Genomic DNA, 24,795 nt, shown 5'->3' with positions numbered 1-24,795 from the left:
CCACGGGAAGAGGTTTTCCCCCGCACCAAGTACGCCGAACTGATGGCCTCCTTGAGCCAACGAGCGATCGTTGTGCGGGACGCTGCAGCTCCTTTCTTTGGTCCAGAGAACAGGACAAACAGATGATCTGTGACCCGAAACGGATTAGTGACCTCCAGATATCGGAGAAGGGATCTCCGTACGTCAAGCTTCCGTAACTCCCTCTCTTCTGGAACAGAGGACTCTCTGCACACAAAAGCGGGCAACTCCACCGATTGATTTACGTGAAACGACGAGACCACTTTCGGAAGAAAGGAAGGAACCGTCCGTAAGGAAACCCCCGAATCAGAGATACGCAAGGAAGTTACAGGACAGGGCCTGTAACTCGGAAACACGCCGTGCCGAGGCAATCGCCACCAAGAATGCCGTTTTTAAAGTGAGATCCTTAAGAGTTGCGCGTTTCAAGGGCTCAAACGGCGCCGTGCATAGAGCGGAGAGAACCCAATTGAGGTTCCAAGCCAGACAAGGAAGACGTAACGGGGGGCGAAGGTGCTTAGCACCCCGAAGGAAACGAGCAATATCCGGGTGAAGCGCCAGAGACGTACCACGGACCTTACCTCGCAAACACCCCAGCGCCGCCTTGGACCCGTAGGGAACTGCATGCCAGACCTTTGGCCAGACCCGCCTGGAGGAACGCCAGAACATCAGAGACGGAAGCCGAAGTGGGGTCCACCCCACGCTGCACGCACCAGTTCTCAAAGACCACCCAGACACGGACGTAGGCCAAGGACGTCGACTGCTTCCTGGAACGCAGTAGCGTGGCCACCACCGCATCTGAATAACCTTTTCTCTTCAGTCGATTCCTCTCAAAAGCCATGCCGCGAGACAGAAGTGATCCGCATCCTCCAAACAGACGGGGCCCTGATGGAGCAGGGCCGCCCTTCCCTGGAACCGAAGGGGTGCCGCTACTGCCAGTTGTACGAGGTCTGCGAACCACGGCCGGCGAGGCCACTCCGGTGCCACCAAGATCAAGTTGGCCGGATGTAACTCTATGCGCCGTAGAATCTTGCCGATCATCGGCCACGGGGGAAACACGTAGAGCAGCACATCCGTCGGCCAGGGAAGCACCAACGCATCGACGCCTTCTGCCCCCCGCTCTCGACGTCGACTGTAAAAAACGCGGGGCCTTCGCGTTGTGCCACGTGGCCATCAGATCCATGTGGGGCACACCCCACGTTTCGCAAATGAGAAGAAACGCTTCGTCCCCCAGCTCCCACTCTCCGGGATCCAGACGATGACGGCTGAGATAGTCCGCCTGCACGTTGTCGACTCCCGCAGTGTGAGACGCAGCGAGGTTGCTGAGATGCACGTTGTCGACTCCCGCAATGTGAGACGCTGCGAGGTTGCTGAGATGTTGCTCCGACCAGGCCATCAAGCGCTGAGCTTCTTCCGCCACCTGGGGGCTCCTGGTCCCGCCCTGGCGGTTGATGTAGGCCACGGTGGTCGCATTGTCCGATAGCACTCGGACTGCCTTTCCCCGCAGCAACGGTAGGAAGGCTTGCAGGGCCAGATGGACCGCTCTGGTCTCTAGGCGATTGATAGACCACTGGGCTTGCAACGCTGACCATAGGCCTTGGACCGAGCTCCGCAGGCAGACCGCTCCCCAACCGGAAAGGCTGGCATCCGTGGTCACCACTGTCCAATTGGGCACCCGAAGAGAGACTCCAGAGGACAGACGACTGGGATCCAGCCACCAGAGCAGGCTGGACCTCGCGTGGCCCGCTAGAGGAAGCGGTAGATGGAATCCCTCCGAGACCGGCTTCCAGCGGGATAGTAAGGATGACTGTAAAGGTCGCAGATGAGCGAATGCCCAGGGAAGCAGCGCCAGCGTGGAAGCCATAGGCCCTAGGACCGTAAGGTAGTCGCAGACCGCGGTTGGCGGAGAGACAATAAGCGCCGTACTTGGGCTTGCAGTTTGCACACCCGGTCGTGCGATAGGAACACCGTGCCCTGCTTCGTGTCGAAAACAGCTCCCAGATATTCCAAGGTCTGCGTGGGTGTCAGATGACTCTTGCTGAAGTTGACCACCCATCCTAGGGACTGCAGAAGAAGTAGGACCCTGGCCACTGCCACCTGACACTGATCCTCGGACTGCGCCCGAACCAACCAGTCGTCCAGGTACGGATGGACCAGGAGACCTTCCCGGCGCAGCTGCGCCGCCACCACGACCATTACCTTTGGGAATGTACGGGGGGCCGTCGCGAGCCCAAACGGGAGTGCTCGAACTGATAATGCCATCCTAGAATGCAGAACCGGAGAAAGCGTTGGAACGACGGCAGACTGCCTATGAGAAGATACGCCTCCGAGAGGTCCAGGGAGGCTAGGAACTCGCCGGGCCGTACCGCGGCGATGACTGAACGAATCGTCTCCAGTTCGAAGAGAGGAACGCGAAAACAGCGGTTTACCCCTTAGAGATCCAAAATTGGTCCGGACGTGCCGTCTTTCTTTGGGACGATGAAGTAAATGGAGTAACGCCCCTCGTGTTGGCTGACCGGGCCGGGGGAAATAGCACCCAAGCTTTCCAAGCGTTGGATGGTGTCTAGCACCGCCGCCTTCTTTTTGGGGGCCTTGCAGGGTGAGACAAGGAACTTGTCCACTGGGGTACGAGCCAAATCTAACGCGTAGCCGTGTCTTATCACATTGAGGACCCACCGGTCCGACGTTACACCGGCCCATCTCCCGTAAAAATGACAGCAACCGCGCCCCGACGTTGGGGACGGCGAGCTGAGGCCGCGGTGGGAGGTGGGCCGACCAGCTTTCATTGCGAAGACTTGGCCCCTGTGATCGCCTTGTCTTCCGAAACGCTTCCCCCGAAAGGAACTGCCGCTGCCACTGCGGGGTACGGAAGGAGGAAGACCTATACGATTGTCGGAGGCGCCTCGCTGACCCTGGCGAGATCATAGCTCTGGCGGCCGCCCGGAGCAAGTCATACAAAGCATCTGCGGCGATCCGCCTGCCGCGCCTTCTCCTCCGACCGATCCGCGATGGCCTGGAACACCCGAGCCCCACAGAACCCAACACGCAGCGCAAGCGACTACAAATCAAGGCCGACCCCTGAAAACACTTGCTCCAGCTGGAGTTCCCTCCTCCTATCCTGGATATCCGTGAGAGCGGTCGCTCCTGTAACCGGGACCGTTGACCTTTCAGGTTCCGCCGACACCGCTGCATCCACCCTGGGAACCCGAAGAAGCTCCAGGGTATCTTCTGGCAATGGATACAACTTGTCCACGGCTTTACTCACTTTCAGGTCCAGCTCCGGGGAATCCCCTTCCCGGAAAATATATCCGCAGCCGAACAGAGGAACGGGAAGGCCACCGCTGGGCCGGAGAGCTGGAAAAGACCGGATCCAGCCTGGCTCCCGGTCTAGACTCCACCTGTGGGGCCTCCACTCCCAATTCCTGCAGGATGGCCCGATAAGGGGAGCCAACGCCTCCCTCCGGAACGAGCGGACTACCCTGGGGTCATCTCCATCCACTGCTGTACCTGTGCTGGTACCTGGCAGGCCTGACCCCTCTACCTCCGGCTCATCAGCGCCCCCCCAGCCGGGGCTGCGTCCGGGGCTGTGTCCTCCGAACAGAAGGACCCGGAGTCCTTCTCCTGCGGTCTGCTCCGCACCGGGCACTTCTGCTTTGGAGGGTCGGAGGGCTCCTGAGTCCGTCTCCTGCGGTCTGCCCCGTACCGGGCACTTCTGCTTTGGAGGGTCGGAGGGCTCCTGAGTCCGTCTCCTGCGGTCTGCCCCGTACCGGGCACTTCGGCTTTGGAGGGTCGGAGGGCTCCTGAGTCCGTCTCCTGCGGTCTGCCCCGCACCGGACATTACTGCTTTGGAGGATCGGAGGGCTTCCCAGATCCTTTTCCAGCTTTCCCCCTCTGCTGCCTAGATCTTTTGCCCTTCAGGACCGTCCGTAAAAGGAACGCGAAAACCGAAGAAAGAAGGCCTCCGAAACATAGGAGGCCCCCTCCGCACTGACCTCAACCAGAGGAGCAGCCCCTCCACCCCGGGGAGGCCCCCCCGGGGGCTCGCTGCTGCGGGAAAAACGCCGGGAGACCTCCATTTGCTAAGACCTGTCTCGTGGTCTGGACAAACTGCAGCTAAAATGGCCGCCGTTCCCGCGCACGGAACAGCAGCGCTATCCCTGCCTGCTCGTTGCAGGGCGGCCCCGACGCTGACCGAAAACAAGGTACCCCGACCTGACTCTGACCGCCCCTATACAGGCGTGCGCGGCAGGAGGCTCCACGTGGCATCCCCCCCGCGACCGGCAAGTGCCCAGGGATCTCCACTAAAGTCAACCCCCCCCCGGAACGAAGCCGCGAAGGACGGAGAGCCGGCGAGGCGAGGAAGCCGCACAACAAAACAAAACAGACCTTTTTTTTTTTTTTTTACTACTTGCGATTGCCGCTTGGACGCTGTCCCTGGTCCTGACCTGCCTGCTCCAGCGGGGGTGAGTGAACCGGGCTCCCCGGTGTCACCCCCGACGCTGCTGCCAGCAAGGGCCAGGTCCTCGACCCTCAGCAGCGGCCTCTACCAGGGGGGGATGGTCCCCTCAGAACCTCCCAACCCCCCTGGGAGGCTCTCAGGACGAGGGAGTCTTCTTTCTTCAGATGAACAAAGGCCAAAATTAAATTCTTCTTTACTTAGAAGAAAAAAATTGCCCAAAACCAAAATAAAGAAGGAAAAATTCCAGAAAACCTGACTAACTACCAGAATCAGTGCAGGCAGAGGCTGTGACCGGACCTGCACCACCTACTGGAGACAGAGTAAGACTGAGGGGCTGTGACTGACACAGGGGCATATATGGCTCCGCCCACAAGTTTTAGTCTGTCTCCATCTACTGGTGCGGAGTCACAACCCAGGTGTCCTGGACTGATCCTGGTACGTACAGGGAAAAGCATGTTTTCACCTGTCACAGGTGTGACATCTATATAATATAGGTATATAAAAACACGCGCGTATTCGAATGCAACGTTGTGTCGAAATTTCAAAGCAATCGGTGAAGAACTTTCGGAGATTTAAGATTTTGAACAAGCAAACATTTACATTTATATATCTCTCTCTATCTTTGCAAATCACTTGTTTTATAAAGGGATGGACAATGAGGAATTCTCAAATTGTGCACATTATATGTTTGCTATGTCCAGGGCTTTAGCAGCCCCCATTACCGTTCTTTTATTTGATTTATGAAAACAGAAGACTATTTCAGTCAGAGCAATTTCTACTAACTTGCAAATAAAGTCTAAGGACAGTTTCTTATTTCCATCAAATTCTTTTTCTGGAATATTCTTGTAAAATGATTCAGTGTTAAATTGCAGCAACACCTCAGTTATAGCATCTAAAAAGGATGAAATGTCTGCCAAGTCTCTCACACCAGAGGAACAAATGTTCTTAAACTTGTCAGTAAAAGTAGAAAGTGTTTCCAGAATGGAACCGATGCCTTTCAAGAGCTTACATTTTGTGTCCTGAACACAATTTCATAATCATAGCAAGAAAGCAATATTAACACTATTCTGTTTAGGGAGAAACTAAATTTAAATATTTTTTTTTAATGGTCAATTTTTATTTTCCATTGTCTTTCATTTACTTGTACCTTTTTTTTTTATTTCACTTTTTTTTTTTTTTTTTTTTTTTTTTTTTTAAGGCAATGATTAAAACTCCATATGGAGCTTACAGACCTACATGGGACTACATACTCTGTTTCAAATAGCAACTCTTCCTGGAGTTTCCCCTGGAAAATGCAGACCGGTGGGGGAATATGGATACTTTTATAGCCACTTACTTTGCGCCATGAAATATTTACATGTACTTTCACTCTCTCAACCTGTCTCTGCCCCTTATTTCACACAGGTAAAAGTGTGGTACTTTGAACAGCACGCATACTTTCATCCCCTTTGAGGAAGAAGCAATATTCAAATTGTGTTTTTACATGAATACCCATGCCTTTACCTGCACAAAAAAGCTTATTACCCCTTTTGTTTTATCTTGATATTTTAAAATTTTGCATTTTTTATATATGTGGTAAAACAGGAGTTTCAGTTGTTAATGTAATTTGTCTGCCATGTAAAACTTTTGAGAGAATTTTTTCTTTCCATGTGTATAAGAACATAGGGAAAGGGGATATGAAGACATTTCGGTGTACACGTAGGGTTAAGGAGCTCCATGTAAAATGGATAGGAAAGCTGGTTCTTACTTGCTAATTTTCATTCCTGGAACACCACAGATCAATCCAGACATGTGGGTTTTGCATCCCTACCAGCAGATGGAGTCAGAGAACAAAAACTTCTCTGAAACTGCTACATAAGCTAGGATACCGGCATGGTTAAAAGGGGAGGTGAAAGAAGCTATTTTAGCCAAAAGATCTTCATTCAAATATTGGAAGATAGATCCAACAGAAGAAAATAGGATAAAGCATAAACATTGGCAAGTTAAATGTAAGACATTGAAAAGACAGGCTAAGAGAATTTGAAAAGAAGTTGGCCGTAGAGGCAAAAACTCACAGTAAAAACTTTTTAAAATATATCCGAAGCAGAAAGCCTGTGAGGGAGTCAGTTGGACCGTTAGATGATCGAGGGGTTAAAGGGGCACTTAGAGAAGATAAGGCCATCGCGGAAAGATTAAATGATTTCTTTGCTTCGGTGTTTACTGAAGAGGATGTTGGGGAGGTACCCATAATGATGAAGGTTTTCATGGGTAATGATTCAGATGGACTGAATCAAATCACGGTGAACCTAGAAGATGTGGTAGACCTGATTGACAAACTGAAGAGTAGTAAATCACCTGGACCAGATGGTATACAGCGCAGGGTTCTGAAGGAACTAAAAATGAAATTTCAGACCTATTAGTAAAAATTTGTAACATATCATTAAAATCATCCATTGTACCTGAAGACTGGAGGATAGCAAATGTAACCCCAATATTTAAAAAGGGCTCCAGGGGCAATCCGGGAAACTACAGACCGGTTAGCCTGACTTCAGTGCCAGGAAAAATAGTGTAAAGTGTTCTAAACATCAAAATCACAGAACATATAGAAAGACATGGTTTAATGGAACAAAGTCAGCATGGCTTTACCCAGGGCAAGTCTTGCCTCACAAATCTGCTTCACTTTTTTGAAGGAGTTAATAAACATGTGGATAAACGTTAACCTGTAGATGTAGTGTACTTGGATTTTCAGAAAGCATTTGAAAAGTTAAGGAAAAGTAAAATGTCACAGTATAGGTGGCAATGTCCTTTCGTGGATTACAAACTGGTTACAAAGACAGGAAACAGAGTAGGATTAAATGGACAATTTTCTCAGTGGAGGGGGCTGGGCAGTGGAGTATCTCAGGGATCTGTACTGGGACCTGTGCTTTTCAATATATTTATAAATGATTTGGAAAGGAATACGAACAGTAAGGTTATCAAATTTGAGGATGATACAAAATTATTCAGAATAGTTAAAATCACAAGCAGATTGTGATAAATTGCAGGAGGACCTTGAGACTGGAAAACTGGGCATCCAAATGGCAGTTGAAATTTAATGTGGATAAGTGCAAGGTGATGCATATAGGGAAAAATAACCCATGCTATAGTTACAAGTTGTTAGGTTCCATATTAGGAGATACCACCCAGGAAAAAGATATAGGCATCATAGTGGATAATACATTGAAACCGTCGGCTCAGTGTGCTGCGGCAGTCAAAAAAGCAAACAATTTTAGGACTTATTAGGAAGGGAATGGTTACTAAAATAGAAAATGACATAATGCCTCTGTATCGCTTCATGGTAAGACTGCACACCTTGAACACTATGTACAATTCTGGTCGCCGCATCTCAAAAAAGATATAGTTGCGATGGAGAAGGTACAGAGAAGGGCTACCAAAATGATAAGGGGAATGGAAGAGCTCCCCATGAGGAAAGACTAAAGAGGTTAGGGCTGCAGCTTGGAGAAAAGGCAGCTGAGGGGGGATATGATAGAGGTGTTTAAAATCATGAGAGGTCTAGAACGGATAGATGTGAATCTGTTATGTTCTCTTTCGGATAAGAGAAGGACTAGGGGGCATTCCATGAAGTTAGGATGTAGCACATTTAAAACTAATCGGAGAAACTTTTTTTTCACTCAACCCACAATTAAACTCTGGAATTTGCTGCCAGGGATTGTGGTTAGTGCAGTTAGTATAGCTGGGTTTAGAAAAGGTTTGGATAAGAATTCCATTATCTGCTATTAATCAGTAGCATGGGATCTTCTTAGTGTTTGGGTACTTGCCAGGTTGTTATGGCCTGGATTGGCCACTGTTGGAGACAGGATGCTGGGCTTGATGGACCCTTGGTCTCACCCAGTATGGCATGTTCTTATGTTCTAATAAAAATGGGGAAAAATCCTAATGGCACAAATGAAGGGCTATAGTGCCTCACCTTGGATCACCCATTTATTACCGCAAGTTGGGTTGGGTGCAGGTTCTGAATGAGCTAAAAACCTAAAGGGCCTGATTTTAAAAAGCATTTACTTGAGTAAATGCAGTTTACTCGTGTGTGTGTGTGTGGGGGGGGGGGGGGGGCTTTTGAAAATTACTACAATATATGCAATTGAATATTCATAGGATTTACTCGGCTAAGTGCACTTTACTCTAGGTGGCTTTTGAAAATTGCTATGATAGTATGTTACATTTATGAGCGTAAATCCTTTGAAAATTACCTCCTACGGATGCTTAACATAATTCACCCAAAAGATTAGACATACAAGTTGCTGCTAGCTCCTAGATTTTGCAAACCTGTCTGCCTCTGACCTGCAGACCCGTCTATCTTTAACTTCACACGCTGCACAGCACTTGACAACTTAATGCTTAACTTATTCGTTTGGTGTCCAACATAAATCAACCACAAATTCATGAAAACCACTAAAATTAACACACAAGACTGGTTAATCTTTTTTAAACAACTGTATGACAGCAAAACAGTAATAAGTGGCAGGGAAATAAATGTGGATTTTATAGAGAAGCTTTACCCTTCGAGATCTGTGGCCTAAATTTTGTTCTGTAGTCTCAGCAGATTTACTGCGCCACATTTGACCCTTTACAATCATTTGTTCCATACTAAACAAGAGAAGATTTGTCTGCGTTTCATGAAGCTGGCATCAGTTAAGGTGGGCACATGTACAAAAGGGCATGTGTATCTATACATGCACACACTTTGTCCCATTCCAGGTAATCCGTCCTTGTAAGCAGGTGTACAGAGAATAAGTATGTCTGTATGACAAACAATACTCACTCGGCCTGGCCCAGCTGCACTTGCTTGCATTCTTCCTCCAATAGTTCTGTGAGCCGGGTGTTGCATTGGGACACGAAGTGAAAGATCAGGTCACTGCCGTCACTGCTAAACATTCCCATGGCTGCAGTAGACAGGTTGAGGGACTGTGAAACGAGAACAATAAATAATGGTTGTCCTTCACAGATGAACAGTAGAGTGATAAAAGGATAAGAAAGGGCCTGGAGCTGTAATACAGAGCAGAGGTCCCCAGACAGGACAGGCATTACAACGTGAGGTAGGCCCAATAGCAATAGAAAATAATCAAGTAGTACATGAGACTGGGGAACAGAGACCCGGCTAGGGCATCATCATTAGCTGTATGGGGTGAGATGCCCAGATATTGCCAGCAGGATAGGAGGAGTACAGGCTGGAGCCACTATAATAGGAGAAGTGAGATTCCTATAGCAGAGAGAGGGCAAATTGGTAGAATATTATAAAGAACAAAATTACTGAACACATACATAGAAACATGACAGCAAGAAAAGGTCATGTGGTCTATCTAGTATGTCCATACACCAACTAATTTAGCTTTACAATTCCCACCACTCTCCGACATCCTCTGTGCTTCTCCCATGCTTTCTTGAATTCAGATACTGGTTTTGTCTCCACCACCTCTACTAGGAGGTTGTTTAAGGCATCCACTACCCTCTCTGTAAAGAAATACTCGAGTCTATCCTCTTGCACCCTCATCCCATGAGCCCCTTGTTCTAGAACCTCCTTCCCTTTAGGGAAGAAAAAAAAAAAAAAAGACTCACCTGCTGAGCATGGAAACTTTTGAGAAATTTAAATGTCTCTATCATATCTCCCCTATCTCACCTTCTTCTAGGTATACATGTTTTAGCTCTAAGTCTATCCCTTTACGCTTTAAATGAAGACCACTGACCATTTTAGTAGACTGACTACAACTGGTTTCTATGCTTTTGAAAGTGCAATCTCCAGAATAGTAGAAGTATTCCAAATGAAGTCTCCCCAGGGACCTATACAGGAGCAATATCAGCTCCCTCTTTCTGCTATCAATTCCTTTCACTATGCAGCCAAGAAATCTTTCTGGCTTTTGGAGCTGTCTTTCTACTTGTTTAGCCACCTTAAGATTATCAGCTACAACACCCCCAGATCCCGCTCTCCTTTTGTGCTTAGAAGAATTTCACCCCAATACTGTATCTTTCCCTTTGGTTTTTGCATCCTAAATGCATAACTCTGCATTTTTTAGCATTCAAATTTAGCTGCCAGACTCTAGACCATTCCTCAAGCTTTTCTAGATCACTCGTTTTCCACACTGTTACAGATTTTGGTTTCATCGGCAAAAAAGACAAACCTTTTCCAGATAATCCTCAAAAAATTGCCATGCTGGGTCAGACCAAGGGTCCATCAAGCCCAGCATCCTGTTTCCAACAGAGGCCAAACCAGGCCATAAGAACCTGGCAAGTACCCAAACACTAAGAACATCCCATGCTACTGATGCAATTAATAGCAGAGGCCATGCCCTAAGTCAACTTGATTAATAGCAGTGAATCGACTTCTCCAAGAACTTATCCAATCCTTTAACTCAGCTACACTAACTGCACTAACCACAATCCCTGCCAACAAATTCCAGGGCTTGTGTGTTGAGTGAAAAAGAACTTTCTCTAATTAGTCTTAAATGTGCTACATGCTAACTTCATTGAGTGCTCCCTAGTCCTATTTTCTGTAGATAAACAGCATGAATTAACCATGCTGTCTGGGACATTCTCCGTGCCACTAGGTGGCAGAGCTCTCAAAGCTAAATAGGTCTTTGTCAGTGAGGTGCGCCCGCTTGTATGTTCCTGCGCTACCTCAGATCTCTCCAGTCCGTTTTTTTTTCCCGCATGACTAAGTGCACGCGGAGCTTTCTCTCTTTTACCTCACAAGTTTCTTAAAAAAAAAAAGATATATATATAACAATACGATTCACAGAGAAATTAAGAAAAGCACCTTGCAGTTTCTTTATCGCCTCCGTCGATTGTCTACTGGACGGAGTGACAAACTTTTTTTTAACGAAAAGGGTAAAAAAAAAAAAAAAAAAGATTACAATGGATGCAGCAATCTGTTGAGTCCCTGCTCACCAGATGGACCGCTTGCCCAGTGACGCTGACAACCGCATTGCGAGAGTGAATGGCACTGGGGAGAGATCCCCTGTCTCTGGGAACCCTCATAGCACCATGTGATGCCCCCTTTTTGGGTGCTAGCCTCCTCGGTGACCTCCGGGATAAGCTGGGCCGGCGCAGAGTTGAGCTCCCGCGGCCGTGATGGGCGACTCAGGAAGTGCTCTGCGGCGTCGAAGAGGAGTCTCCGTCGACAGACCTATCTTTCACCAAGAAGCCTTAGACACAGGCGCATGGACGCGTCGGCACATTGACGCGTGTGCTGACGCATCGATGCAGCACGTCGGGGGAACATCGACTCACGGAGTCTACCGGCGCATCTACGTACCAAGGCACCCGCCGTAGTGTTTGATGGGTCTGTCGGAGCATTGAAACACCCAGGCGTCCATTGAGCACATCGGGGGGGGGGGGGGGGGGGGGGGGGAAATCCCGTCACCGGCACATTAACACACCCACGACGCTAAAGCATGACACGTCAGCGGACACATTGATGCCTCCATAGGTGCACCAACACATCCGGGGACACAGGAAATTAATTTTAAAAAAAATAAAAAATTTTTTAAAGTATTTTTGGACCCAATTGCTGACACGTCCAAACACAGAAGCATCCATCGGTACACGTTACTGCACCAGAACACTAAAGTGTCCGTAATTACATGCCCACGAACAGGCCGAACCTCGACGCAGACACGTGTGAACTGGCGCACCTACCCATGACGTAAATGCGATCCCAGCGCAAGGCCAGCAAGGCTCAGAGACATTTTAAAAAAAAACCTTTCTGAAGTCATTTGTCGGAGCATAAATCCCCACAATCTTTGCACTCCTGGGAGTCAACTGCAGGGAGGAATTTAAAAAAAGCCATGGACTCCCCAGAACATTCTATTTCTACAAGTCCAAACAACGGGTGCTCCAATTCATCCATGGGCACTACCTCCAGACGGCATGGCCTTTAAAAAAACCAAAAATAAATAAATAAGGCCTCTCCATAAAGTTACATTTCTGAAAATTTTTCTAGACCGCCAACCTCAACGACAGCCCACCACAGCTTGAGCTGGCAGGTCAAACACTCTTCTCAGAACACTATTTATATACTGGTCTTTCCAACTAAAGACCTGTTTCATTCAGTTCCTGATGAATAGGGATCAGCCTTGAGGTAAAGACTCAGAGTCCATATCCCGAATGACATATGTGGGGACCCTTGCTTGTTTATTTGGAACAAGGGCGAAATCAACCTCTTGCTTCCTCTGCTGTCTTGCACTCAGTCTAGAACACCACCTAGATATCCTCCTGTTTGGCACCGCAGTCTTCCCGTCAAACTAAGCCCATATTCCGTTTGCGGAAACCTTTCCCTCCAGGACTCTGGCATCAGTAGTAATTTAATAGAAGACAGACAGGGTACTGGACTTCCTCTACATCAAAACAAAAACAAACAAAAAAAAAGGGTCCGTATATCCCGAACCTTTCGACAAGAAGATGCTCCAATCCGAATGACCGCATGTCATGACACACCAACACACATCCATGATGTCGTCTTCCTCCAGTTGTCTCTAGTCTTTGAAACCTTTCCCTCAGACAACTGGGCCACACAGGTCTTCAAAAAATAAATAAATACATTCGTTCATCGATGAGGCCTTGTACACTTCGCCTCGGCAGCTCGTCGCTGGGCTGTTTTCTGGCGATTGCCATTCATGACGGCGTTCAAGTTTAGCAGACCATCCTTGTCCCCTGGCAACCTTCTGGTAGATAATCTGCCAAAAGCATTAGTTCAGCTACAACAACGGGAAGGGGGGTGAGAATTCATCTCTCTAACCACCCCTTCTGCAACGCTTCTTCAAAATTACTGCATGTACACACTACTGCTATTTGACGTCACCTCGGCACCCGAATAGTTTGAAGAGCTTAGCAGTAGTAACTACACAATTATTCCAAAGTGTCGCGTAAAACAGCCAGTCCAGACTTGTACTCTCAACTCACTTGGGTTTCTCATGCGGATACGGAGCTCATGGGAATTTTTGTTTACTTATCTGAAATCCCACTTGGCACCGTCTTCTCGTCTCCTTTTTGAGAGCTGATTTTAGACCTTACAGTAGCCAAAGGTTCTTCCCAATAATTGTACAGGCACGCTACATTGACTCGGTACATTCTCTAGACATTCAAGGAGTGCCTCTCCAAAGAGGTAGTCTTCATTCACGTAGACCACCAGGTTGCACTTTAATGCTTAAACACACAGGGCTGATCAAGCTCTTCTTCCCTCTGCCAGAAAAAAAAAAAAAAAAAAAGGCAGAGTTTTGAGCCTTGTACATGCGGCACTCCTTTGTACTGCTCGCCACTTACGGGTATGCATATGGAATGTACTAGTGTCCTGACTCAGCCGACAAATCTAGCCCCTTGTGTGGTGCTTCGATCACTCTGTCACGAGCACAACCATCCACCAATAAGGTTGATCAACCATCCATTCTTGCTTCCCACCTGAACTGCAAAATTGCTGCTTCTGTGCCCATCACACGAACAGAAGAGCACCATCCATGGATGCCTTAGCTCTTCTTTGAATCATAGGTCTGCTATAGATGTACCCTTAGATGCCACTCATAACAAGACTCTCGTGAAGCCACAAAAGGCCGACGGCTCCATGATACTCATGACCCTTTCGAATGGTGCCACGTCTACTTCCATCGTTCTGGTGCAGATTCTCCAGTCCTTGTAGCTTCACGGAAACCTTCCACGCAGAAACCTTATAGCTCTACATGGAAGGGGTGTTCCTGGTAGGGTGCACATAATGGGCTTATCCCTTCCTTGTCCACATCGCACTCACTACACTACCTATGGTAGATAGTCAACACTGGTCTCCAGACTTCCTCTACTCGAAGTTACTTCAGTACAATTTGCTATACTTCATACAGATATAAGGGATGTTCCATATGGGTTCAATACCTGGTGAGTTGCTTCATGGAAGGACTCTCTCATCTTAAGCTCCTTCTACGACTACCAGGCATGACATACCACAGTATTGTAGTCCTTGAACTACAATCCTGCAAACTTACATACATTACTATGGAATTCTTTCCTAGTAACCATTACATCTACTCGCACTGCTGGTGTACTCACAACCCTCGTGTCATACTCACCATGACCTGGTAGTTCTCCGCACTCACCTACATACCCTTCTTCAGGTGGTAACTGATTTCCACAAAATAAGTCCATGCTCTTAAAGGGTCTTACACTCACTCAAGTGATTGACCTACACATCTTGGGGTGTAGAATAAAGCTTCCAATTTTTATGCACGCTCTGCAGTCCACATGAAATCCACCCAACTCTTTATTTCTTCACTTAACTAACCTAGGGTTACGGTAAATGACACACCTTTCTTCACTTGCTTCTAACAATGCATTGCATTCTGCCATCAGCAAGCGGACCTTCTACTTCTGGGACAAGTGAAGGCATCTCGTCAGGACCATGGCATCAGCAGTAATATATGGTGCCCGTGCTACGCCTTTCCCATTCAGTTGTCAGGGATCCCACCGAACCCTCTGGAAGCAACCAAGGCGAGGATTCCCTCTCTACTCCCCCTTGTAATCTCTCAATGCATGTTTTCTGCAGGGCTCAGATCCCAACTCAGGTTTTCTCCTGGCTTGAAACTCTTCTACTCTCATGCCAGGGCACCCTTTACTCAATTACTTTCCCAATTGATGGGATGCGCTGCACCTCCACATGTTCAGCTGGTAGCTGAAGCCCACTCACCTTCCCGCTGGAGCGTCTCCCGTTTTTATCCAGCGCCGCTGCGTGACCCACCGAAACAAACTCAGATATACCTCAATTAGACCCGCTTTCCTCTCAATCTGGGGCCAATCCCTTGCCCCCAACTCGCCTCACGCTGACATTAAAAGTCTTGTGCCTACGGTCCCGTCTCGAAGACCTTACCTCGGTGGTATGTACATAAGGATCGGAAGCAAATTCATGCCTAGAAATAGTCTGTTTCTCGACTGGGGGAGGGACCCTTAGCTTTCACCGCAGGAGAGCGGGGCTTGTTCTTAAAGGTACATTTCTTTCTTTCTGCTGTAGATTTCTTTTCTTTTTGCTGTAATTGTTAACACTATTCTAGTGTGAAATAGTGTCTGCATCTGCTATGGGAGACTGAGAAATACTTAAGAGCTTAGCATGCTCACGGGTATATGTAGGCGGACGTCAGCTTTGACTCCGTCTCCCATCTGCTATCAGGAGTACACTATACCCATTGATCCTGAGTCCATCTGGCTACACACTAGGAAATGCTGTTGGTTTATTAGATTTACATTCTGTTTTACTGGATTGATGTCTAGTTTATATATTGACAAATTACTATTAAAAAAAAAAAAAAAGGGGAGTCTTGAAAATGAATGACCTAGTTTTGATCTAGCCCTCTCAGTGCTTTGAAATGCTCCGAGTGGCCCTGCTTATAAAAGGTTTGGGGGATCCCCAATATAAAGCATTGAATCAATTTTTCCTGTCACTCCATTTATCTGGAAAGGTATTCAGATCATTATTACACTAAGTCAAGTACTGAGAAGCAGTACCATGGAGGACTCTGTGATGCAACCTTTTACCTCTAGAATCCTGTTAAAATCTCATAGAATAGAAATTTGATAGATTTCAACCAAATCCTTAGTGGTCATTTGCCCACATCTGAAAAACAATCCTCCCCCTTTAACAGAATACTTAATATTTGCCCAGGGAGTGCAAAGTGCATTTGAAACTTCATCTGAGGAAGGAGGCTGGAAATGAAGATCAGAACTAAGACATTCTGATAGAGAAGTACAAAACAAGGCCCAGAATCAGGAGGACCACTGCAGACACAGCTGCATAAGGGTTAAGGCAGCGTTTCCCAACCCTCTCCTGGAGCCACTCCTAACCAGTCAGGTTTTCAGGACTGACACAGTGAATATGCATACACTGAATACACTGGGTCCCAATCTCATGCATATTCATTACTAATATCCTGAAATCCTAACTGGTTAGGTGTGCCTCCAGGAGTGGGTTGGGAAACGCTGAATGAAGGGGATTCAGCACTGAATTAGAAGATGTTTCATGTCAGTACTGAGCTGCTTCTGCAGACATCTGTAAAGTCCCAGCACAAGAAATGTGGAGAATGCAGCAAACTAGATGGATGTAAATGCTACTCTGCTATCTGTCTCATTCTCGTCTCTCCCCACCTTGGCTCCCTCTGCAATTGCCTCAGAAGTCCAGCCATACTTCGGCACAAACTCCAGCGATGCTGACAAGATACGTTGCTGCAGTTGTTCCTCACTCTCATACCCCTCCGACTCGTTACCACTCTGATCCGTGTAACTGAAACAGAGACACAGGATGCATTTATTATCTTGGGAAGGGTGCTGAACTCTTCTAGGTCACTACAGGTCAAAAGTAAAACTTCTACAGTCCAACTGGCTAATAGGGAAATTACTGTGCAAGCACACGCTATCTAAAACCATGCTTATTTACACGTTTGAGATTGGTTATTTCCTAAACAAACAGTTTAACAGTTTTAGCTTAAATACATCCAAACCTGACCCACTTGCTTCCTTCCCTGTTACTGCAATAATACTCCCTGCCCTTCATATTAGCAGAGCAATAAAGCATAACAGGGTGCATTCTGAGACATTAACTTGCCATGGAAAGGGACCCCCATACAACACAATGTGAACAGGCCAATATCCCACTACCATGCCCATGTCAATCTTAATGTGATTCAAATGTCTTTTTATCAATAAAAGTTTTATAAAATGGTTGGTCTGGACCCATACCAGGTTGCTGGGGAGGAACCTTGGGAACTCAGTTATGTAATGCAGCCGTACCTAGGTAAACCCATCACTATAATGCCCCACAATTCACCCTGCTGCACATTATTTAAGCAGTAAAACTTTAGGGTTGTTCACACCCAGGAAGACTGCTGCAAACCTTGCTGAAGCAAGGACATCGGGAGAGCGATATTAAGAAGCCATTTACCTAACCCATCCCTTACCCACCTAAAAGCATATCTTGGTAGGGGGGAGGGGGAAGAAATCAATATGCACACTTTTAGGCAGGTAAGTTTAGGAGGTCCCAGGGGCATGTTTAGGACAGAGAAAGAAAATAACACATGTGGAATACATCATCAAATCTATGTGCATTACTCTGAAAGTAAAAAGTAGATACAATCTGCTGCAGGTAGTTTTTGCCTGGGCGCTTTTCAAAGCAACAGTATTCTCATACTTTCCCTCTGAGGGTTGGTGTAAAGTGTGCAAGATAAAAGTAGCTGTGGGTTTGGCATCAATAGGAGCACTTCTGAAATTTGCCCCGAACTACCATATTCTCCCTGGTTTTCAGCTTTTGTCATCCATTGAGTCACAACAGCAGCAGGCCAGAGCTCAGACACACAAGTTCTAATGCCTTTTTTTTCCCCCCCTTTTTAATTTGAACATTATATATACTTTAAAATGTAGCCCTACAAAGAGCTGTGCCTACTACATTCCATGAGACTTCTCCAATTCCTAGGATGACAGCAGCTTTAGGTGCCCTTTAGCTCTGTAAAGAGGGGAAGGGCTGAGGCATATGGTAATAACCATAGCTTTTCAGAGGTTTTACCTGTTCATGGAAAAGAAGAGGAAAGGCTTCGCAGACAGACAACTTCGATACTTGGTTCAAAACCTACTGTAAAGAAGGCAGCTTTCAAAACAGAGAACCGAGGCCATATATGTAAACAGTAAAAGGCTATAAAATAAAAATGGCCTACATCTTTCTGTGATAGAAAGAAGGATCCTTATAAGAAATTCAGATCATATATTGACAGTCAAGACAGGGGTAGCAGACAGAAGCTAATGAATTTGGGTCGTTACCCTTGACAAAGCACATAAACAGGCCGATACAGTACAGTGCGCACCGACGGAGTGCACTGTTAACCTGCCCTTGGACGCGCATTTTCCCTTACCCCTTATTAAGTAAGGGGTGGAAAACACGCGCCCAACCTGCGGCACCTAATAGCGCCCTCAACATGCAAATGCATGTTGAGGGCCCTATTAGGTATTCCCCGCGATACAGAAAATAAAATGTGCAGCCAAGCCGCACATTTTACTTTAAGAAATTAGCTAGTTTCTGCCGGCACTGGGAAAGCGCACAGAAAAGCAGTAAAAACTGCTTTTCTGTGCACCCTCTGACTTAATATCATAGTGATATTAAGTCAGAGGTCCCGAAGGGTGTAAAAAGTAAAAAAAAAAAAAAAAAAAAAAAATTTAAATTGGGCCGGCGGCTGTCAGGCCGAAAACTGGATGCTCAATTTTGCCGGCGTCCGGTTTCCAAGCCATGGCTGTCAGAAGGCTCGAGAACCGATGCTGGCAAAATTGAGCGTCGGCTGTCAAACCCGCTGACAGCCGCCGCTCCGGGTCAAAAGGAGGCGCTAGGGACGCGCTAGTGTCCCTAGCGCCTCCTTTTGCCCGTTTCTACCGCACCACCTAATTTACATATTGAATCGCGCGCGCCAGGAGAGCGGGCGTTCGTCCGCTCTCCCACGTTTTTACTGAATCGGCCCGAAAGATAGCAAGGAAGAAAAAATGTGCAATAGTCTGCTCTTCAGCATAAGGCAGATAAGACCAGAAGATCAACAATCCAAGAAGAAATGGCTAGAAAGTTATGAGCTTGTAGTCGGGGCAATAAAGTTTTAGATTTGCAAGCTCTTATGGTGAAGGGGGACTTAGATATTGTTGCTATTACAAAAGACATGATTCAGCAAGTTTTGTGAATGGGCTACATAGGAAGGATAGAACTTGCAGAAAATAGGGAGTAGCAGCTCATTATGCCAAAAATAAGATCCAGGCGACAAATGCACGAGGAAAGGAAGCAGCACTGCAGGCCATCTTAGAAAGGGGCAGTGCACTTCTTATTACACTCGTGTGAGCTAGAGACCTCTGACTCAAATAGACGGTGATGTGGCCAAAGGCGTCCACAAAAAGCTGGAAAGAAGGAGGAGGTGTTGTTGGTGACTTAGCTGCCAGATGTGGACTGGAGTATCTATGCTGCAGAATCGGTAACAAGTCAAGAGATTTTGGATGCCTTCCAAGGGGCTCTGCTCAAAGAAATAAAAGGGGAAGGGCGATAGGGGACCTTATTCAAATGGAGATAGTCTCTCTACTATCCAGGTAGGTGCCCACCTGCGCATCAGTTAGCAGATGGTATATATAAATATGAAATAATGACCAAAGCTCAAAGTCCTCCTTTTCAAAAATACTGACTGGTAAAATGGAGATGCACTTTTGAGGAGCATCTGGCAGGCTGGGAGGATATAAGTGAAGTGGAAGAACAGAGGGCCAAACTAAAATGAGCTATAACAATGGCAACAAATCTTTATATAAAAAGAAAAAGTAAGAAAAGGAAACCAATATGAATCTCCAATGGAGATATCTGAAAAAATTCTAAGGCAAAAAGATTAGCATTCACCAAGTATAAAAGGATCTCAAAAACAGGTGCACAGAGAAGAATATCTGGTAAAACTGAAAGACACAGAAAGAAATCAGGATGGCAAGAGCAGGAGAAAAAAAAATTGCTAAAGAGGTTAAGTGAGGCGACAAAACATTTTTCAGGGAGCTCAAATATGTTCCAGCAGGTCGGATGAAGGGCCTGTTCAAGAGATCCCTGGAGAGGTATCACAAAATTTGGCAAGGGCAGTTGTGGTCCCTTTTCATAAACGTGATAGCAGAGGGGAGGTTAGAAACTACATGTCAGTTAGCACCACCTCTGTGGTGGGAAAATGAATGGAGAAGCTGCTGAAGGAAAAGATGGTTCACGATCTACAAGGATCCAAGGCAGCATGGTTTTACCAGAGGAAGATCACGTCAAATGAACCGGATCGATTTTTTTCAGTTGTGAGAATTAGATCAAAGACGTGTGCTGGATGTGCTTCATTTGGATTTCAGCAAAGCTTTTGGAACTGTCCTGTTAGGGAGGCTCATGAATAAAATTAGCAACCTGGGAATGGCTCCTAGAGTGGTAAAATGGATTAGAAGTTGGTCGACTGATAGATGGCAAAGGAGTGGACAATGGAATTCCCTTTGAAGAGAAAGTGGCCTGCCTCGAGGATTGTTGCTGAGGCCGGTCCTGTTCAATATTTTGGTGAGCAGCACTGCGGAGATTTAGAAGGAAAATTGTGCCTTTTGCAGGTGACACTAAAATCTGCAAGAGAGTGTACTCCCCTGAAAGTAGACAGAAAAAGTGATCTGAGAAGCGGTCAAATGCTTGGCAGTTAAGATTTAATGCCAAAAGGTGCAGAAATCCCTTGAAGCTCTATGTGATGGGAGTGTGAGAAACTGATGTGCACAGACCAAGAGAGACAGCAGGGTGGTAGCGTGATAATCTGAGGATAGCAAAGCAGTGTGACAACATGGTGACCAGGGCCAGAGAGAAGCAGAACTAGCAGGAAAAGGAAGGCGATAAAGCCCCTGCACAAGTCATGGGCGAGGCTTCACCTAGAAAAACATGTTCAGTTCTGGAGGCCACATCTCAAAAATATATAGACAGAAGTGGTTCAGAGAAAGGCAATCAAAATGGTGCAGGAGCTGCAACAAAAGATACAGGAAAAGAAACCCAAAGACCTAACTATGTATACCCTAAAGCAGCGCTTCTCTACAGGTGTGTCGCCAAACACTGGCAGGTGTGTCACTGCCCCATTGTACTTTCCTTCTCCCTTTTTCCAGCCCCCGTGGGCCAATGGGAAGCCTCCTCCTTTCTAAGTGCCAGTGGGAGTAGGAAGAAGGGAGGAAGCCTTTGATTGGCCGGTGAGGCAGGCATCGCATAGCCCGGGGAAGGGGTGGGAGGAATGGCAGTGTCGAACCCCGACGAAGCAAGGTCGCTACGGGAGCCCATCCCCGTAGCGGCAAAGAAAACCCTGACCCCGACGAAGCAAGGCCGCTACGGGAGCCCATTCCTGTGGTGCCGAAAAAAGAAGGCCCGCCGGAGTAAAGCTACGGCGGAACTGGAGCCCATCCCTACAGTGAAGGAAGAAGTTGTTTTGGGTGGGAGCTTGTGTCTGTGGGTGTGAATGGGGGCCTAAGTGAGAGCTTGTGTCTGAGGGTGTGAATGGGGGCCTAAGTGAGAGCTTGTGTCTGAGGGTGTGAATGGGGGCCTAAGTGAGAGCTTGTGTCTGAGGGTGTGAATGGGTGCCAGGGTGAGAGAGCATTTGTGTGTGATTGAGAGCTTGTATATAAGACAGCATGAGTGTGATTGAGAGACTGGTCAGGAAGGTGATATGTGTGTGTGTGTGTGTGTGTGTGTGTGTGTGTGTGTGTGTGAGAGTGAGAGAGAGAGAGAGAGAGATCAGGAAGATGACTGGTGTGAGAGAGATGGAGACTGGTCGTGAGGTGTGGGTGTCTGGTTGTGGGTGCTAAGGAAGAGGCCTGTGAGGACAGAGCTTCAGCAGCCCTTGCTGCTTCTGGTGAGTTCTATTGGCATGGAAGGGAAAGGAGTAGGAAAGCTGCTGGAGAGGGTAAGTAAAGGTGGCTTTTTCAGGTTATTTTTCTTGATTGACTGCCATTTTAATTATTGGGTATTATGCGATGTCTGCTGTTTTGAAATATTTTATTGATATTTGGACATGTTTTAATAATTTTTATGAGTTTTTAATTGTTGGATATTATTCTGTTCAGCAGCTGTTTTGTAACATTTTTAGTATAACTTTACAATTATTTCTGTGTGGGGCTCTGTAGCAGCTTGGCTTATTCTGTTTCCCAATAGGAAATGTATTAGTGTTTAGGGCCTGGTTTAATAGTTGTATTTCTTAGATAGGGTTGTTACTGTTTGAGTGTGTTCCATAATACAGGTGTAACTTTTTGCGGGTTAGTTTGTGTGCATTATTGCAAATCCTGAGAGTCTGTTAGGTGCTATATTTCTCTTTCCATTTCTCCAGGTTCGCACTGCATGCAGAGTGGCTTTTTTGGTTTTCCATTTCAGTTTCTGTCTCCATATTTATAATTTGTGGTTTTTCTGTACTGGTGAAGGTCAGTTCTGGGTGTGTGACCGAGGCGAGGTATTTTACTAGCGTGTAGGCATTTGTATCAATCTTATTTGTTGTGTTTTCTCAATAGGATATGCATTAGTGGTAAATTACTGTCTTTTCATAAGGAAGGCTATTGTGTCTGGTAGTAAAGGGAGTTTGTTTTGCTTTTACTGGGATGTCATCAGAACATCTTTTTTTGTATGGCGAGTTGTACAGGGTAATGCCCTAGATCTGCTCGGCACTCATTGCTGGGGGTTGAGGGGATTCCTGTTGATGCAGAGTGTATGTTTACATTTAGCCCCGTGATGGTCACATGTTCAGTGTCACGCATGTGAGAGCCATCTGTCAGGTGTGTCCCGGCGAAAAAAAGGTTGAGAACCACTGCCCTAAAGAAAAAGGACAGATGGGAGGATATGATACAAACTTAAATACCCGAAAGCTATTATGTTCAGGAAACAAAACTTTTCCCCAGTGGACAATGTAGCATTAAGGGTCAAGGTATGGATCTCCAGGATGCAGAGTAGGACTCAGGAACAAACGGCAGGAAATATTTTTCATTGGAAAGGCTTCTAGATGTCTGGAATGTCCTCCCGGGGAAGGAAAACACACTGCCAGAATTCAAAAGAGTATGGGATAAGCACAGAAGATCTCTAGCAGCAAGAAGTCAGAAATGAAGCACTAGGGTAACCTTTCTGTATAGGGAGCAGCAGTCACAACCCTAGACACCTTGCTGGGCAGACTGGATGGGCCAGTTTGATTTTTTTATATTCTACTATTTACTATATTGTGACAATGCTATTTTGGACTCAGCAGTTTTCGTCTGCTCCTTTGGGGAATTTTCAGTATGCTTAATCCCTCTCAAGGACAATTACATTATTGTTAGACACACACTGGTAAATAACCCCCCCCCCCCCAACAGTGCACCATCTCAGGGCAGGGCTACCTACAAAATCATTGCACAGGCTGCAGCAGATTACTCAGAGAGTGATACAAGGTATCACAACACTGCAAAAGGCGGTAAAAGACATTTTCACTCAGGCCGATACAGTACGGTGTGGTAGGCTGAGCGCACCGATTAGCGTGCGATTGGCCGTGCGTTTTCGACATGCATCTAATATCCCTTATACAGTAAGGGGTTCAGCGCGTCGAAAACGCAAGGCCAACCCCCAAAAACTAATAGCGCTCATCACATGCAAATGCATGTTGATGAGGCTATTAGTTAGTCCCCAGGATACTGAAAGTAAAATCTGCGGATAGTCCCCAGGATACTGAAAGTAAAATATGCTCAGAAATTAAAGCCTGCCCGCGTTAATTTCTGGACAACTGGGGAAAAAAAAAAAAAAGTGTACAGAAAAACAGAAAATACTGCTCTTCTGTATACCCTGCAACTTAATATCCTATCAATATTAAGTCAAAAAATAAAAAATCTGCCCGCCGGTCAGTGGTTAGCAAAACGGGCACTCAATTTTACCAGCATCTGTTTTCCTAACCTGTGGCTGTCAGCAGGTTCGGAAACAGACACCAGTAAAATAGAACGTCGGTTGTTGGACCCACTGACAGCCACCTCTATCACTAATAAGTAGACGCTAGGGACACGCTATTGTCCCAGCACCTCCTTATTAGCACACCACCTCATTTAAATACTGAATCACACGTCCAGGAGAGGTGGCTGGGTGCACGTCGGGAGAGCGGGCGCTCAACATGGAGTGCCTGCTTTACCGCGTTTCTTTCTGTATCGGCCTGTTTGTCACTGCCCTTCTCGCTACTTTGTGGGTTGTCTGGTCTCTCATTTATTCCCAATATGAGCTTTAGGAGACTCACGACCCCCACCTTCCCCAACATTTATTTATTTATTTAGCATTTTTTTTTTAATATACCAACATCCGTTTGCACATCGTATCGGTTTACAAATAACTTGAAACTTGGACAGGGAATCTGTCAGTTAGGCATAGCCTTTACATGGAACCAAGATAAAATACGTGATATATGATAGCGTTTAAGAAATTAGCTGGATAAATAGGTTAACTGAAAGATAAATTTATAACTAATATTCTATGTACAGGTGATTTTCAAGTTTGATGTTATTCCAGGGATCATGAATTCCAACATACAACTAAGGACGTGATCCCTTCCTGCTGTTAAGTGCAGAGTGGCTCACCTGGGGCGGGGGTGCTGCCAGGAGTCAGAAGCAGGCTGCTCGTCTGGTTGCTGCGTCTCAGGGTGCTGCTTTACAGAGGACAGTGGCCGCTTGTTTTCATCTGAGGCCCTCCATATCACTGATGATTTACAAAATGGTCGTCGTTTTGGGATCAATTGGCACTTCAGTACTATAAAGCAAAATTACGAAGGATTAGCTGGATAAAGATTCTC

The 24,795-nt window shown here is 46.6% G+C and overlaps 1 protein-coding gene across 2 annotated transcripts in view; it reads right to left on the bottom strand.

Annotated features, from left to right (window-relative positions):
* COQ9 (coenzyme Q9) overlaps positions 1–24,795 on the bottom strand; it is a 102,073-nt gene that overhangs the window by 66,088 nt on the left and 11,190 nt on the right. Inside the window, exons 1-4 of one of the 2 annotated variants that reach the window (XM_029608934.1) lie at positions 24,584–24,717; positions 18,030–18,095; positions 16,619–16,754; positions 9,273–9,415 (exon numbers count right to left, since the gene is read on the bottom strand). In XM_029608934.1, coding sequence (XP_029464794.1) covers positions 9,273–9,415; positions 16,619–16,754; positions 18,030–18,037 — 287 coding nt within the window. In that variant the 5' untranslated portion in view covers positions 18,038–18,095; positions 24,584–24,717. Of the gene's footprint in view, positions 1–9,272; positions 9,416–16,618; positions 16,755–18,029; positions 18,096–24,583; positions 24,753–24,795 lie in introns of those variants that run through there. The other variant, XM_029608933.1, reaches the window with a different exon arrangement.

The sequence above is a fragment of the Rhinatrema bivittatum genome, chromosome 7 (assembly GCF_901001135.1).
Source record: "Rhinatrema bivittatum chromosome 7, aRhiBiv1.1, whole genome shotgun sequence".
Taxonomy (NCBI): Eukaryota; Metazoa; Chordata; class Amphibia; order Gymnophiona; family Rhinatrematidae; genus Rhinatrema; species Rhinatrema bivittatum.
Note: the sequence above shows the minus strand (reverse complement) of the source record. Positions and strands in the feature narration are given on the sequence as shown.